We start from the raw sequence: 19,296 nt of genomic DNA, 5'->3' as shown, positions 1-19,296 counted from the left end.
ATGAGAAGAAAATTTTCAACAATACCAAGTGTGTGTATTTGAATAATACCGTGGCTTGATTTTATTTGTATCAACATTATTTTAGACAAGAAGTCCAATTACTCAATTATAATCGAAGATAATAAGACATTGGCAAGAAAAGTCAAACCGTAAATCATAGAAAAAATTGTCAGAAAGAAATCTAATTTTATGAGTCAATATTTACAACAAGCGTATTTTGCAACTCCGTCTGTGTCCACAATTAGTACTACACAGTTCTTCACATTATGTTAATTAGTTTTGTTTTGTTTAACTGTCGGTCAACGGCTATAACAAAGCCTACAAGAAGTCCAGGTTAGCACGCCTACGTAATACATAGATACATACATAAGTAAATACCTTATACCTAATATTTTTTTCTTGGTTCTGGAACATTTCTAGAAAATCCTTGCTACTAGCAGCCGTCCTTATTTCAGAATTTATATTCCTACTACGCAGTTGATAAAGTAGCTACTGACCAACAAAAAGGTGCCCAGGTAGGTATCTCAATAACCAAAATCGTATAAATTCATTGCTTTGTTATTTGTTAAGACGTGAAATGAAGAAAAACCCCTGTATAATATGTATAGTATTCGTATGGATTGTACCTTCATATTATTATGATACTTATGCTTATACATAGTTAGCCAAAACATTAATTACAATAGATACAATTCAATTCAGAAATTCCAGTTAGTCACCTCATCCGCAGCAGTCCAACCGCGAATAGACGTCATCTCGAAAGTGTACTCGTATGGCTACTAAAATTACATAAATGAACGGTAACAGTTTACAAATACTGACGCAAGAAATCAAAATAGGCAAGGCTTGTATTGTTTGAAATTACTCAGAAATATTAAAAGAACTAAAATGTACCTACAAATCAGCTTGCTACAAAACAGAACAATCATTTAGATATTCATAATGAGTCACGGCAAAGAAAAAAAATGAGATGATGTAATTTTTTATTTTTATGAAAAATATGTTTCTTCCCCTGATGTTTAGACAAAATGGCGTACCTAGGTAAGTATTTTGCGGTTTTTCTGCGCACGGTGCAATCCACCCTTAAAAACAAAATCAATGTGATTTTTGTCAATAAGTAAGTACTTGTTTATCTTGCTGCTATAAATAAAATTATCAAAATAATTAAATAATAATGCAATCAATGTATAAAAATTTGCAAGACCCAATGAATTAGAGAAACAAAAAAGTAGGAACGTGGTTTGGGGTCTCCTGACCTGATCTTGGCTGAGTAAGAGACCGAAAATCCATTCAGATGAGAGAGAGAGAACTCGTGTTTTGTTTGCATTTAATTTGGAAATCAAGTATCATTCAATCATGGGGACAATTACCAAATGCCTACTTACATCATTATGCTTTCATTGATATTAAAGCGAGATAGAATGAAAAAGTAGGCCATTATTTTCTTATTTATCGTAAAGTAAACTGGTACACATTTTACCGAAGTAGGTAACAATCTCAGATAAATCTTATGTAATTATTTAACTACTTAGAGATTTTGTTATTTGATTTTGTTTTCAGAAGTCTGGAGGACACTGTCGCTAGTTGAAATTCACCATAAGCATAATGATATAATTATTTTTTTAAGGTCCACCGATCAAGATTTTATTACAAATGGTCAGAATACAGCTGCCTGATAAAATAAATTAATTGAACCAGAGGTCGGGTCTTCAATGGCAGTATGGACACGTCTCATGGACGCAGATTATCTTGTTTACGCTCTTCCGGCGCACGCTGTGTGCTTGCACCCAACTAGTTATCAACGCAACATGACCACAAAATTATAATAAAGAAACGGCCTGTCCCGGATTTGCTCGAAACCGCACGAAAATCCGTCTGGTAGGTACCTAGTTTTTGAGTTTATCGCAAACAGACAGACGGTAAAGAACTTTGTTTTATAATATGTGTAAGAATTATATTTGAGCCTTGGATCAAGGAAAGACTATATAGGTATTCTTTTTCTCATATACTTAATTTGTTTTGGAGCCACTAGGACTTGATGAAATTGAAGGAAAGATCTCATATTTCTTATTTATTACTTATAGGTAGGTTATCTAACGAAGAAAAATGTAATTTAAGAGATTTAAGAAATCCTATACTTAATGGAAATCTCATCACTTTTATTTTCCATAGATACATTAATTAAAGATAACAATTAATATTGTTTAGTCGACATCCGTTACGTGACTTCGTTAATTGACGTCTTTGGAGAAAAGGCTGCGATGAAGTTTGTTGCGCCTTCTTCACCTGAGCTTTGGAAGTCGGCAGTAGACTTAGGTTTAAATAATTTTTGACGTCAACAAGTGATGTATAAGTTGAATAAAGAAAATTTGAACTTGAATATAGACTATTTATATTTTAAAAGATGAAGAAAATAATAGAAAAGTCCGTCCTTTGATAGAATTGATAGTGGTGCTGTGTGTGTCGCTTGCGGCTTCAATCCATTACACGTGATTTGTTTAAGAGCCATTAATAACTAAAGATGCAATCCACAATAATTGAAATATGCTATAAATATAATAGTTTAGTCTCTTTCCGTATTTAGATTTATGATATGAGGGATTATTTCGAAATTATGTCATCACTTATTTGCGGCGTAGGTACATTATAGCGGTGGATGTCGTACAAGGCGACTAAAGGGACACAGCCTTGGTAATTTATCTTAAAGGCAACAATAACATTCTCAAATAGGGTTTAATTATTTACTCAAATATGGTAAAAGAAGCATTTCATTAATGTTAAAAAATTCTCTTCTCTGCTTTGCGGCCTCACAGACCCGAATGCAACCTGAAACGAGAGATAACATCACTTATTCTTGGCAGGTTTACAATTACAATTCCTATTAAGGGATATGTGTAAATGTAAGGAAGGAGCAATGTTGATCTAATCACCTACCTACCTACTGATGTCGGCGCGAATTCATACCTTAAAATGGTTGTGTTGTGATGTTCCATCCACCCGCATAGGTACACCTGAAAATGTTCACCGTGAACACTAACACTACCTACAATTCATTGTGAATATCCATTTCATCAGAACAATATTAGGTACCTACACCTAGGTAAGTAAGTAGGTACTTAGCGAAATTTACGAAAATATGTTTCTCAGTTCGAACTACAACGCTACGTCATGGCTCATACATTTTACGCATCTTATGTCGTCAGAATTCTCGATGACATTAGATAAATTATTAAAATAAGTAGATACTTATTTGCACAAGGTGTAGACTTCGAACAAATACTTGCAAATTTAATTTTAGTTTCTCCTATATTTAGAAACAAAACGATGTCGGAAAGTTTTAGCATTGTACGAGTATTGACTATGTGTACCTACAGTACACATACCTACACAATAAATAAAGAGCCTCATTTATTTATATACATACTAGCGGTCCGTCCCGGCTTCGCTCGGTGTTGAAGTAATTAAACGCACCTACAATTTGACAGTTGTCTATGTCATAGATATATCTCGCTCTTCTAGCTTCGGCCATTACGCTATGTATTGTGGGCGCTATTAAAATCTAAATAAATCTCGGTTCATCTTGTGGCTACTTTTTATTTTCATCCATAACCCTTCACTCGGGTAAAAACATATTAAATTATACACCTACACTTTCCTCAGATCCTGAGGAAAGTGTAGGTGTAAAAGTACCAAAAAAGTACCAAACTCCTCAGGATCACATTATCTATTGGTGAAAACCGCATGATAATCCGTGCAGTAGTTTTTGAGTTTATCGCTAAAAGACAGACGCAGAAGGGGACTTTGTTTAATGATATGTAAGGTTAAGTCTGTATGTAACACATACACAATAAAGATAACTACTTATTTATATTTAACATTTTCTAATTACAGAAATAAAGTGCAATTTGTAGTTAAGTACTGGGGGCTTACCATAATCTCTTAACGCGATCCACTTTACGACCTAAATTGAACTGCATCGCAAATTCGTACCATCGACTTAATTTTTAGTATGAATGCGATTCATTTTAGGTGCCTAAATTGAACTGAGTTGCATTGGAATCGTTCTGTAAAAGTTGATGGTAGGCCTGCTGTACTGTGTAACTTGCTTGTGTACCTAGGTACATAGAAGGTGTTTCCTGAGTAAGTGTAGAGCGTTTCGACCGTGTTTTCGTTCGAGCTACCGCTACTTACAGCTGTTTTTTTTTTGTAATTTTCTGTCATGTACCTAGAACTCAAGTACAGGTACAGTACGGAAAGATTTATTACACCATATGAAAAGATGATTGAAAATAATATTAGTTTAGTAATTGTATATACCGGGCTGAACTTATTCTACGAGTAATGAATAGTGCTTTTCTTTCTATTAGCGAATGCTTTGATTAGCAAATACAATACGTCATTCTTCTTTCGTATAGGAGTGTATCGGGAGTGTATGCTAGTTTGCAAATAAAAATAGGTACCTAATCACTTCTCGATGCAAATGCACCGGTTGGTGTTTTGCCGGCTCCACACTATCGTCGAACAGTTTGCCAAACTTTGGCGAATTCGGTATACATTGCTGGTTTCTTATTACGGTAAATAAAATCACTCACACTAACTACGCAATTTACACGCATTCGCGTCGGCTTGTGTCTGAGTTCGGCGACAGTGTGGAGCTGGCATTTAACGGAGGACGGAGCGGACATATCGTGACCGTCGCATTTGCACCGGTTGGGGATGTATGGGTTGTACCATAGATAAAAATAACATTTCTTTTATTTGTTGAGTTTAGTAAAACGGATTTTAGTAAAATTCAATATCTTCCCTTTTCCCATTGTATTATCAAAAAATATGGTCAACATTGAAATTAGGTAAGTACTTACATACACTAGTATAGAAGTACTTACCTGATTTCAATGTTGATCATATTTTTTGAAAATAATAAACTAATAAATCAAAATCAAGAATATATATACCTAGGTAAGTACTATTATACATATAATTTTATTGTTCTTAGGTACATAGTATAGTATCTTAGTAGATACTTAATAAAATTATATTGTTAATAATAGTAGTAATGACCAACTCTAAAAAATCTAGTTATTGTCTATTTGCGGCTTCAAACAGAAAATAAAGCTCATTGCATTATAACAAAAAAATATGTAAGTCTAGAATAAAAACAATACTATTCTATAATATATATAAAACCAACCCTATTTTAGTTACGAAATATTATTCATTAAAATGGTATTTTTATATTTTTTCAGATTATCATAAAATTGGTGGAAGAGCCATTTATTGTGATAACTCATTGAGCGCCATCTTTTAAGATTTTCCTGTACCACATAGTACTGTATACCTACTTTCAGACTTATAAATGTAGTTTAACTACGTACGGTCTACTTTTTGTAAATATTTTATTGCAGTACCGTAGATGGCGCTACACGAGAAAATTACAGAGAAACAGCTCTCCTACAATTTTTGTGTCGAATTGGTTAAACCATTCGAACTTTAACCATGTTTCGGTTATCATTTAACTATCACAATAGGTACTTTTGTTAAGAATAACTCCTAAAATATTTTTTTTCTAGCTGTTTAGGCTCCATTATTGGGCAAAATCTTTTTATAGGTACAAAACATACCTCCAATTCTTAAAATAATATCTTCATTCCCTGTTAGACACCTTCAAATATTCTATCTACTTATATTGCAAATAAATAAAATACGATAATACATTTATATTCGATTTTAATTCTGCACTTATGTTCAATGAATGCTAAATTATAAACAAAATCGAACCAACAAATACCTTTCAAAAATGCTTCCTTTTATATTAATAAAACATTTGAAATGAATAAAACCTAATACTGAATAACCAAGCAGAAAGTTTGTATCTATTGTTTGTATCTAATCTATTGTATTAAAAAAAAACAGTAAATACGACATAAACTAATGGAATAATCGTTAAATGAAATTCACCAACCAAATGAATTGGAGCAAAAATCAAACAAAAATATAAACCGGGGTTCATTTACAATCCAAAATATTTTTACAATACAAAAAATAAATATTATTTCTGACATAGATATATACATATGTGTATTCTCTAACAATAAATGAAAATATTAAATATGAATAAAACCATTGTCATTAATTTTGTTATACTCGTTCGTAGGTACAAAAATAAGTATTTTCTGTTTCTGACAACATTTGTAAGAACGAAGAAACCCCAGTGAATAAGATCACAATCGCTTAATTTGAAACTTAAAAATATTATCTGTTGGATAGTAGTAAAGCTCTTCTTGAATATATCTTTATATATTATATAATACTTGTAGGGATACCTATTACATTTTTACTGGAGACAAGATCTGGCTTTTTAACTAAGTATCTCGTGACTTGCAAACTGAACATAAATGACGTGAATTAAAATGACATTGAATTATCGTGTTTCGACATTTAAATACCTTTTAGTATTTTATTTTTTTACTAAATAAATTCTTTTCAATTCTTACAAATTCAAATGCCAATTCTTAAAAAAAAACCACAGAGCTTTACATATTTCCACAGACGATCTATCTATCATTAACCTATGAGAATCATAATCCGCGCTAGCAGAATAGTCCACCACCCTCGTTACGTTCCAATTCCCTGCGGACGTACTCTGCCTGCTTCTCGCTCAAGCCCAGACGAGTCACTTCTTCCTCAAACTGGGTCATGCCGCCGACACCAACAAGGTAGCCGTTCAGTCGCGCTGCCAAGTGAGATGTCTGCAGCTTTGACGAGTCCAGTCCTAGGCTTTTGCAGAGGTCTTTGTGGCCTTGCAACCGATATTTCTGGTGGTAGCTGTGAACGAACGTTTGTTTAAATGGCTTTATTATATACATGGTTTTTTTTTATTAGCTTATGGTGTCCCAGTGCTGGGTAAAGACCTCTCCTCTGCTTCGCCATCCATCCCTGTCCGTTCTAACTTCTCTAATTCTATCTGTCGCATTTAGATATCTAAATATTTTTTACATCTCTCATATTCGGCAAGTAGGTCCTAATTACCCCCAAATGGGGTTTGTAAGTGAGCAATTAGCGCTCTAGGGTAATAACGTAGCTAGAATAGCCCAAGGGCGGTAAGTAATTGAAAAAAATTCACTCTTGCATAAAGTTCACGTACATCTAACCATTATACTGTCAATATACATCATGCATTCAGCCCAATGACCAAAGAGGTCGCTTCTCTATTCAGCCTTGTCTTCGTATAAATATAATAGTTATCAATTTTAAATAGGTATCGAACGGCGAAGCTCAATTTCGTTTTCTTTTTTTAAATTAAAAGTTCTTTACTTGGTTCTTTTTAATGAAAAAGGCGGGAATAGAAAACTTTTACTTTAAATATTGTATGTTTTTGGGATTTTTTTATAATTACGATTTTAGTTACGAGTAGTTAGCTCGGGTGTAAGCATCAATTGCACCCTCGAACTCCTCTAACTGTGACCCTCGAACTCTAGGCCTAATCTACTATTAATGGCTATCGAACATCGCTGTACAGACAAAGCGTAACGATACCTATACAGAAGATGCTTTATGACTAAAATATATATTTCCTATAGTTTAGCTGGACCATTGGGACTTTTCTTCAGGTGTTCCAAATCTCAGGCCGACCAATTTTTGTTAAGTCGTTATTTCTATATTTCCTATAGTTTAGCTGTACCACCATGGGTCTACACCAGGTGTTCCAGATCTTCAATTTTTATACCTCAACAGAAAATGCTCATCAGGCTGAACAACTTTTGTTAGGGCGTCATTTCTATATTTCCTATAGTTTAGTCGTACCATCATGGGTCTACATCAGATTTTTTTTGTGTCAGTGCTAACGAAATTCTAATAAATTATTTCATAGTTTGTAGGTACCTTCGAACCTATTTTAAATTCAAATTAGCTACAATACATACAGTTTCCTGTTCAATGATTTTTAAATATTTGTTTGACCTTTCCTGGACGGCTGTATCAAACAATAATTTTAATAGTATCATAATTTCAAGGTTTGCCTGCACATTAAAAACAATAGATCTAAAAATGGTTCAAGTAACCAGTAACTACCTAAAGATGACCATGATGATACATAAGTACTCTAGTTTCCAATCAACTGCCTAGGCTATGTGTCCTTAATCGTCTCGTACGACATCCAATGGAGGATATGGAGTGGAGTGGCCCCTACGAATTGTTAGTAGCAATATTATCAAATAGTTTTTATTTAAGTACAGTCACCAGCACATCAATCTAACCAAATTCATTGCAAACTCGCTGCTTTACCGCGCCATAGAGGTTCATGCAGGGTATCTTGATGTGCTGTTGACTGTACTGACAAAGTATAAAATAAATGGCTGTTTCGAAAAGCCAATGTGGTTTAATACGTTATGGGCTCAGAATAATACAAAAAAATTCGTAGAGTTGCTCTATTATTTATACGCTGACCAAGGGCTAGGCGTCGCGAATCCAAACGAAGCCGGGAACTGAGATCAGAGAGAGAATAAGAAAACTCACTCTTCAGCGGGGTAGAAAGTGCCAGCTGGTGCTATCTCTGTCCGGAGCTGGCCGTCACACCTGATCTGCATCACTTTGTATGAGGCTTCCGCCGCTTGTCGCTGTTCGTCGTCATGGAACAGGATCAGGGACTGGTACTGCATATGGAAATTGGAAAAAAGGATGTTTAGATTACATATTTTAAAAATAAAAAAATTGAAGACTTATTGTTAAGTGATGCAGTGGATCTCGATGGCATAGTGGTTTTCAGAAATTAGACCTTTACCTTTTTATTGTTTTTTATTATTATTTATCTAGTAATATAACAAAATACATAGTCAAAAAATATACAAAAACATGTCATGATTGTGATCGAATGCTGATAAAATATAAAACACGATTAAACAAACAACAAAAAAATAAATAAAAGAAATCCACACAAATGAGATGATGGCGTCACTGTCTTAATCCAAATAACAGGATATACGAATATCTTTAGATTGAAATATTTACGCTTTGGTTATTATTTGATTAGGTTTGTATGGGCTCTTTAAGCAAAATAACTATTGCTATCATCAAATCGAAGTGAATTGAACAAGCTATCATACAACTATGTTTATAATTACGTCAATTTATGTAAAACAATGGATTTTTAACGCTTGGTCACGTGGTTGGCAATTACGATAGGTAATCTTATTTTTAACTGTTTACATACGAAAATTGCATCATAAAAAATAGCCTTGGAGAACAAAAATATTGGTAACAAAAGTCATTAAACCTTGGCAATGTTTATTAAAAACACTCACTCAGTAGAAATAGTAGGTAAAATACTAATTAGGACTACACGTGCCAAGCTAAAATTAACAAAATATCTGACGCCAAAGTTTTTCAGTTGTAAAATGAAAATTTTAAAATAGATTATATTTAAATACCACAGATATCGCATTTATTTTCTTACCTATTTATCAAAATAAATATATATACATAAATGCAAACGTGAGTGATTATACCAATTGATGCTACAAAGAAAAAGCCATTTTACCAACTACATAATATACTTTTCCTTTTTATTTTATTTTGTTAAAGATTTGATTATTTTATATTTTGTTTTTAAATTCAGTAAGTAAAATATTTACATTTATTATATATCAATAATGATGTAAATAGGTGTTGTTCTTTAATAAACAAGACATGAACCTGTTTGTTTTGTGGCCAAAGTCACCCATTTGTACTTTTCCAAAGTCAAACTTTGTCCAGGACAAGTTTTTGCTAAGGTATATTATTATACTTTTTCTAAATATCAAAAACAATACTTAATAGTTGCACTAAAAGCTTGTAAATAAGCTTTTAGTGCAACTATTTATTTATGTCCCTAGGTCTCCGATGGAATCTTGCAACTCAAGTTTAAAGCAGATATCTTCAACCGATTGAAGTGAAATTTTGTACACGTTTAATTTGATAAGTATGACTTAGTGATGCACCAAGGAACGGCTCCACAATCCTCAACGGTTTACTGCACGGGCATAATTTTTTTGTCACACATTCAGTGCAATAAGATCTAGAGAGATCTTATTGAGATTGACTTAAGGTTTTATTGTCAGAGGACAATAAAACCTTAAGTCAATACTGTCATTTTTGTAAAAAACTTATACTAAAAACGCTGCTGCGCTGCTGTGAAGTGCTATCATGATCACTTTAACGAGAACGAAACATGGTGAATCACTTCACAGTATTCATAAAATTAATCAATTAAAGTAGTTATAAAAATAGTTCGGACCTGTCTTTTGAGCTTGGTGGTGAGTCCATACTCGTGGTTGGCCCAGAACATGTCCAGGAGCTCCTCGTAGGACAGTGTCTTCGGGTCGAAGTCCAGCTCAATCACCTCCGTGTGGTCACCTCTGGAATTATAGAAAAAAAGACTTTATAGCAAATGGTAGTCAATAAGCAATTGAAATTATTTTTAAATAGTCTCGTCAGTGGATCTTATACTAGGTAGTTACATAAAAATATCTAAAAATATATAAAAATATATCATTTGGTAAAATATTTACTTGGTATAAAATAAATGGTGAGAGCAATAGAGATTTATAAGGATCGTAGTGGAAGTGGAAATCCCTGGTCTCTGCCTAACTCAAAATAAATAAATAAACTCCATAAACTCCACGAGAATCCGCTTTTCTTCATTGCCTGTCGAGGTCAAATTATATCTTTCCAAAAATCATAGCTTCATTTGTGACTGTCACTTCAATCAAACTAACTCCACCTGAATAAAGAGCGCGATCCCATTTCTGCGTCTGCGTCGTCGACATCCGTCGTTGACATCCGTATCAAAGTAGAACAAGGTAGAAATTGTATGAAGTTTCGACGTACGTCAACTCATGTCAGTGTCAAACCTTATAGAAAACAAAGCACGACTGAGAAATGGAGAAGTGGCCTTATCATGCTGCTTCAGTCATCTATACCTTTGCCGATATAAAGACGCTAAATAATGTAGACAAGACATAACATATGGCCAGTTCAAGATCAATCAGTGCCCATTAAAGAGAATAAAGAAACAATGTTGCCAACCATTTGCCATCACTTCATCAAATGTACTTTGGAGTTTGGATTTCAATTGACAATTAATCAAAGTTTAAAGTCTGAGGAGCTCGGATTTGATTCAACCGAATGTGTCCCAACCAGTTCTTGAACGGAATCAAAATAACAAAAACAAAAAAACCAATGATTATATTACATGTATCGTAATTACAAGAAACCATACCACAAATAACGAAAAACATCATCGGTAAAATATGGTCATTAGTATAAGTAAAAAACATACAGTTAATAATAATATGTATTTATGATTAATTGGTAGCTTTAACTTTAATTTTGCACGAGATGGTCTTCATATCTAGAACAATAAATTGGAAATTATAGACTTGGCTACATCCTTCTTAAAACCTGACAAACCAGAACTGCGCGTCAGCTTTCTTATCCAAAATCCAGTTTTTTTATGTTGTTATTTGTATTGATTCAACATAATACTATCACATGTTGTAATAGTCTAGTAAATAAATACATTAGAACATTTTCAAATCTGGTATGTTATTCCAAATAGAGAGATGAGACACGTTGGAACCCATGGACTGAGGGACATGAAGTTTTACAAATTAAATCAAAATACTCATGGTAGCGAAGCTAATTACTTAGGGTCCAATAATACCTGGCTATGCCGCTTTCGCCTGGCCCTGATAGAAGAGGCACGCCCAAGAATTGCTGGCTTGACGTGAAGGATTATATACGTATCAATGGCAGACTATTTCGTATGGTCCTTGGCACACTTAGATGTCGAAACAACAACCGAAGACTGTGCAAAGTGGAGGAGAAAACAGTAGGAACTCCGACGCTCTATGGCGATGAAAAGAACCGGGATAACGCTCAAATGAGAGAGAGAATCACGGTAGCGAAGCCTCAAGATGGTTTATTTTATCACACAAAGCATACAGCATTTTTATCATTATATGTAGATACAACCTCCTTGGCCTTGCCGTGAGTTGGCCTCGGTTTCAATAGCCTACGAATTTTAATTAAGTAGTTCAGCTATGAAGTAGATGCATTATTTCGCGTAGCAACGGCTACTTTGTCGTTGTATTTATATAATACCTATGATTATTCAAGAACTTGACCGAGTAAATGTTACATAGAAGATGAAATAGATTAGACAACTAAGGTATTTAAACAAAATAGATAAGTTAAAAGGCTAATGATGACAATAATGGGAGATTGATCGACGTAAATTTCGTACCATTTAACCAGAGAATCAGCCGATAGATATTTGTAGAATGGCTTCGTAAAATGTGAAATGGCTTGGTATGAAAATACCACATTGCCGTTCTAATTGATTGATGAAATAGTTTTCTTGAGAATTTTTATACCGTCTAAACAAAACAGATTATTTTAAGTACTTTAGTGTTGTTATCATTTAATTAACTAAACACTGATAATGGCTACATAACATAAACAATAACAAGGATGAAAATAACTTTAGTATACAACGACAATTTTTTTTGTTTTTAGATATGTTTGCAATATGATATTTGCAATTATTCTCAATAGGTCCCAAATAGGTCAATTATTACTATTTCTATGGCTATTTATTTTAGTATAGATTAATATAACGAGTGGTTATCAAATCACTTGTATTTGTAACCGCAACATAGATCCACCTACCGACACCAACAGAAACCTAATCGAATCGGCGCCAGCGTCCGCGGCGACTAACCAGGAGACCTCGCGTGCACGTGCGCAATTTTTTGGCAAAAGACGTGCCAGTCTTTCCAGGGTTACGCGAAAAAATGCTGTTAATCTCTCGAGTGTTTCAGAAATAGGGCTATTCATTGTGGAGTTTAAAATTATTCGTGTAGTCGAAACAAATTTGATAGAGTATCGAAGTTTGGTCGAAATTACTTAACACTTTTGTTTTGATAAGTTATAAAAATATTACAGGTTGTTTTTACAAATATACTAGTCAAAACATAATATGCTCAATTACTTAAAAATATACGTAATATGAACACTTTCCATGCTAAGTAGTGTGGGTTTTTTTGCTATACATTTATTAGCATTCCTCTATTTGGTCATCCAATGCGCCCTAAGTAGTAAGTAACTACATCAGTTCATAGTGGATACCACTCCATGTCTGTCTATCGATCGTAGTTTTTCCTTGAACCTTGGCTACCCCTCAAGAACACAGTTATCGATCAGACAGATATTGCGACTGCGATTACTTTACTAATCTAAGGCCTTCAACAGACGACTTATCACCTTCACAAAAAGCAATTAATTTTATAAATGCTATCCACTTAAATATCAATTTATGTTAATTAGTATATACAGTTACATAAATAACTTCAAGATTTGGGTCCCTGTAAAAGACTGTTCACCCCAATTATGATAAGAAAGTGACGCGATTTGTCGGAAGACATGAGTGGCCGAATAAAATACGAATAAACCTCGATTACTTATCAAATTTGGGGATTATTTGTCAACATGACATTGCATTTTTAGGTACTAGTTATTCAAATAAATATTTTTGGATAAGTATGTTTTCAAAAGCTATTATTGAATCAGAATATTACTTATAGAATATGAAAATATGTTTTTATTTTATTTTTTTATTAACCTTTATTGTTCCATAAAACATACTTCTAAAAAATGGCGAACTTAATTCTAACAGCATTCTCTTCCAGCTAACCATTAGAGCAAATAGACAATGATATAAATTTAGTATTAACTCACTTGTCATTTCCTTTTATAAAAAACTACTTACTTACTACGTACTTTTGTAAATAAATTCAAATTTATAATTTCTCAGTAAATAAATATATTCATTTTTACTGTGGTTTTTCCTTTAACTAATATATTTCTTTCCTCTTCACAAGACCAACAACCTTCCGAAATACGAAAAAATCATCACCAAATAGGTACTTACAGGCTTCTATAATGTGGGTTCTTGGTGGTGCCTCCAGCGTAGCCCACCCTGGTCCTGACGATGCCGGGGGTCGCTCCGAACAGCGAGTCGTTGGACCAGAAGCAGCCCATCCCAAAAGTGGCCTTCTTCGTGGGGATGTCCACATCATGCAGCAAGGCAGCCTGGCAACAAGGGGTGACGATTTAAAATAAAATATACGGCCTACTTGGCCTATTTATTTACCGATCACGACGAACATTAACTTGTTAAACCCCCATTTTTTCAGGATTGTTATTCTATAATAGGGGAAAAAACGTTTTAACTAAAAAAACCCCCAGGGGTCCCTACGCACTAGTATATATGGCGTGGCATTTTTTTGAAACTGTGACGAATATATGCCATGTATAAGAAAACCCTTTAAATCAGATGGCTGCCCTAGTAAAACGTAATTGCACTAGGTTGAAAGGTTCGAGGTGCTTTCACGCAAAAACTACTGGGCTGATTTAAATGAAATATGCTGTACGGATAGAACGAAACCTAGGATATCATATATTTAGTGCCCGGAGTGCTACTACTTCATGTAAATATATTTTTCTATTTAAAAATGTCAGACACAAGACACATTTTTGTAATAATATTATAATGGTGGCAACCATTACAATATTATTACAAAAATGTGTCTGATTAAAAAAAAAATTTCATGTCATAGGCTTTTAATTCCTTAATCAGATGTTATATAAAATTTACGATAACAATAATAAAAGTTTACGATGACGGAAAAAAAGAAATCTTATCAGATTGTCTATCTGGCGAGAAGATAAGATTATTCAGAATTAATTACAGATAAAATTATATTTAGTATGTAATGCTTCTCGACATCTCATAATGCAAACTAAAATCAATGGAACATAAAGTAAATACTTAAGTAGTAAAAATTATCGAGACTTCAAAATTCAAGGTTTGGCAAAAGAAGCAGTACCTAATATACCTACATAAACAATTTTGTACGCTTAGTAAAACTAGATTTGAAAGACACTTTTTAGGTAGGAATATATTATATTAGGTCCTTACATATGAAATTGGCGTTTTGTACACAAATGTGTGGCACAATAATGAAAGGGTTTTTAAATCAAATCATTACCTGTGATGAAAAGTGGATTCTCTACGATAATCGGAAACGCTAATCGCAATGGCTGGACCCTGGCCAGCCAGCCAAATCCTGCCCCAAGCGAAAATTGACCCAAAAAAAGTTACTTGTAAGCGTTTGGTGGACTTGTGCCGGTGTCGTTCATTACAGTTTTCTCAAATCTGGCCAGACGATTACGGCAGACGTCTATTGTCAGCAATTGCAAACTATGATGGAAAAGCTAGCTGCTAAACAACCGATGCTGGTCAATCGCTCCACGCCACTGCTGCTTCACGACAACGCTAGACCACACACTGCACAACAGACGGCTACCAAATTAGAGGAGGTTCAATTGGAATGTCTAAGACATCCACCGTACTCCCCGGACAGATTACCATTTTTTTCGAAATTTGGATAACTTCTTCCAAGGGAAAATATTCAACTCCGATAGGGCAGTCCAAACCGCCTTCAAAGATTTTATTGATTCCCGTCCGAATGATATTTTCAAAAGGATCAATGAACTACCTACGAGATGGCAAAAGTGTATAGATAATAATGGTTCTTACTTAGATTATATAAATATATTATATTTAAAAAATTTCGACTTTATGTTCCTCCTATACCAAACGCCAATTTCATATGTAAGGATCTAATATTATATACAATTTCAAAGACCTAGTTCTAAATATTTATATAATTTTCTGAGATTTTTAGAAAATGTTTAAAAAACTACTATCACTTTGAAAATTATTATAATTTTGATATATAAAGTCAAGAACTATTGTTTAAAATTGATAAAACTTTACTTCACAAAACAATCCCTTATGCAACTGTTATATACTAAAATTACAATAATCGAAAGGTCGTCACATGTCAGTAAAGATAATGAAATTTACGGCGCATATAACGTTATCAGAGACCTCTTAGAGTAATCCATTATAATGCCCATTATCACTTACCCCTGGTGGTGAACACGGGCCAAGAGCTGACTGATAGGAATGAGTGGTGACTTTATCACTAATTTGTAATACTATAGGAACTTTGTTCGCTAATGAATAATTGCGTGTAACAACTATCTTTCTGTCGATTCATTGAAACGAAGTAAAGTGTCTTTATGAATAAGTGATAGTGAAATAATTACTCGTGGGTAATGAGCATTTAAATAACTATAAAATAATGTCACGACTTAGTATGTACAACAAGTCATGTTTTATTTGAAATAGATAAAAGGGAATAGATTTAGTTCTAATAAACTATATGAAAAACATTGTAACTTTTAACATTTTAAAAAAAGGCTATGGTGAAGTTTAGATGCGACGCTTCTTCATCTGCGCTTTGGAATTCGGCAGTTTTAAGCAATAAGTGACGTATTAAGTATTAAATAATACTTAATACGTCACTTATAGTAAAAATATTTACCTCCTGGATTATCCATGAGCTAACTACATATAATATAGGACCTCTTGATGGTTCCGACATGATCAAAAGTTACCGTCGGTAAAAATCAAGTAGAAAATTTCCATTAATTACTGTCAGTCGTCTGTTCCATTTAGTAACATTGTAGATCACATGCATAAAATTGCCCACATCCCTCAGATCTAGCTGGTCACGTGGATGGCGCTGGACTCATCAGTTCCGATCAATTGGAGATGCGGGTTGACATTGAACCATTGTGGACCAATCTATGCTTATTTTTAGATTATGAGACTACTAGTAATTGCCGTTCTGTATGGGTGCAACGATCGAACAGTAGGTTGGATATAATATGGCTTCCCAATTACATTGTCTATAGTTGGTAGCTACCTACGAGTACTAAATCACTGAAAAAGTTAAGTTTCTCTTTTACTAATGTTTGCGCTCCTCTCGACATATATATATTTTTAATTTCCTAAGCTGAGACCTGTTGATTCTTCTGTTATATTTGATTTTCTTTAAATATTAACATCCTGAAATTAGATAATTTATAATGCAAATTAATTTTGTATTTTGACAGAATTAATTGATTAGGTATTCGTACCGTCCGGTACACAATATTAGTATTTAAACATTTTTATAGTTGTGTACTATAAGCAACATTATATAGCGTTCTATAGATATAAATAAAAAATCTACGGTTTTAAATTGTTCTAGCACACGTTATCTACATTAACTTACGGCAAGCAGGTACGTACAAACTGACATCAATATTTTTGCCTAAACACACATATGCGCTGTTAATCAAAAGAAGGTCATTGTTCTCTAGTATTTTTTTGATTCCTAAAATACAGGTAGGTAGTGATAATCTATAATAGTTTATTACGGGTGAAATGCATTCATAAAATTATAGAGCAATCCGTTTTTCTGTGACGATTAATGTATATAATATTGTCATGAATAGAAAGATGATTGCTAAAAGAGAAATTTACCATGGTTTTTTGGTTTTTTTTTGTCATATATTACATTTTTAATTCAACCTAATCTTTGATATATTTGTAGTTATCGATTTATACGAGTAACTGTGAAAAATAAACAAACTTAATAATTTATTTTTGGTGAAGTTCATTATTTAGGTACATTCAAAAATATTGACATTGGTCACTAAACTTGTTAACTTTTATTTAACCCATAACGATTAGCAACATAAGACTAAAAACTATTAAAAGTAATAAGTAAATAAAAAAATCATTAACAAATTGTTGAATGCATATTTGTGTCATAACTCGATATCCATGGAATGGGCACTCAAAAATACCCTTGAACGATGCAACTGCATTGCATCAGCTGGGAAAACGCGTAAAAGTGCAACTTTCGTGAAAGTTAAAAAAAAAAAAGAAAAAAACTCACGTTCACTGGAGGCTTCATGGTGCAGAAGGATTTTATGAATTTCAGCATACACAGTCTGAAACAATGTTTTTTTTTTAAATATTTTTTTGAGTGCCGCGTACTATTTTATGGTAGAGTGACCGCGACACGTCTACTATGGTCGACAGCGCGACTGACACTGGCTGATGGGATTTCGTTTCCTCACGACATCAACTCGATCACACGATCCGGCACTGTGTCACTGGCGATGAATTTGCAATTTAGTAAATATCTTATTAATTATCTACTTAATGTCATTATACCTACTCACCGCATAACCTGCCTCGTCATGCGATAAGCATAAAAATATATAATTTACAATTAATTTAAAAAACGTTTTTATCACACACGCAGACACGCACGTAAACCGATGCCAATAAAGTAATTTGACAACAGGTATTTTTTTAGGTTCTACGTAGACACACCTAGGTTATTTTAAGGTTTTAATACAACCTACCTACCTCAAAAGATGGGACTGAAAAGATCTAGGGACTCTACCTATAAAGATAATCTATTTTTACTGTTTCAGTACCGAAATAATCACAATAATTACATATATATATGTATATATATATATATGGCGCAATCAACACGTGTTCACATGAGATTATGACGCATTTAATGATTAATCAAGAAAGCTATTTCGTTGAAGGTTTAATAGTATAGAGGAAGGTACATACCTATTTATATAGGTACTCATAAACTGGGTCAGATTTTAAAATCTCTATAAGATAAAAAAAACATAAGTTTATTTCTTTACAGCAAACCGGAAAGCCGGTGAAATTCAGTGATACAGTTAGTACATATGTTCTGAGCATGCGTGTTGCGGATTCGCATAAAGCATAGGTTTTAGTTATCTCCTTGAAAGTATAATTTGGCTTATTTTAACACTAGATTTTAAGTAATTTAACTGACTGTTGAAATTCTTATTTATGCATTTAAGACAATGACAGCAGGCTACACCTAAGAAAGACGAGATTACTCACGAGCAAATGTCACTTGAGTTCTTAAAAACAAACTTGTGTGTCCCATAACTTGGCACATTATTTTCAGCAATTAAAATTTTACAGCAGGTAAATAGGTATGCGGCCCACCTGATGGTAAGAATATCTACAGCCTATAATAAATAAATATTTAGGTTACCTGAAACAAAATTAATCAATTAAATGCCTGAATCAAATATTATATTCGCCTAATAAGTAATACTAGCCAATGGACGGCTGCAACACCATATCATTTTTTTGCAATTAAAAATTTATTATAAAAAAAACGAGTTAATAATCGCCCTAACCAAAGCCGCAACCTAACCGGCGCGAATCTACGCGTGATTGATAAACTGGTGACGTAACCTTGCCCGAGACACGGCGCGCGCTGTCTGTCTGCC

The 19,296-nt window shown here is 33.6% G+C and overlaps 1 protein-coding gene across 1 annotated transcript; it reads right to left on the bottom strand.

Moving 5' to 3' along the window:
* Positions 1-5,710: 5,710 nt before the first annotated feature.
* MsrA (Methionine sulfoxide reductase A) lies at positions 5,711-18,107 on the bottom strand. Its single transcript, XM_053750521.1, has 5 exons — positions 17,895-18,107; positions 13,967-14,127; positions 10,271-10,391; positions 8,515-8,651; positions 5,711-6,825 (listed from the first exon to the last, which is right to left on the bottom strand). The coding sequence occupies exons 1-5, from the start codon at positions 17,940-17,942 to the stop codon at positions 6,591-6,593; spliced, it is 702 nt and encodes a 233-aa protein (XP_053606496.1). The 5' UTR covers positions 17,943-18,107; the 3' UTR covers positions 5,711-6,590.
* Between the last annotated feature and the right edge of the window lie 1,189 nt (positions 18,108-19,296).

Source organism: Plodia interpunctella, chromosome 10, assembly GCF_027563975.2.
Source record: "Plodia interpunctella isolate USDA-ARS_2022_Savannah chromosome 10, ilPloInte3.2, whole genome shotgun sequence".
NCBI lineage: Eukaryota > Metazoa > Arthropoda > Insecta > Lepidoptera > Pyralidae > Plodia > Plodia interpunctella.
This window is presented reverse-complemented; position numbering and strand designations above follow the sequence as displayed.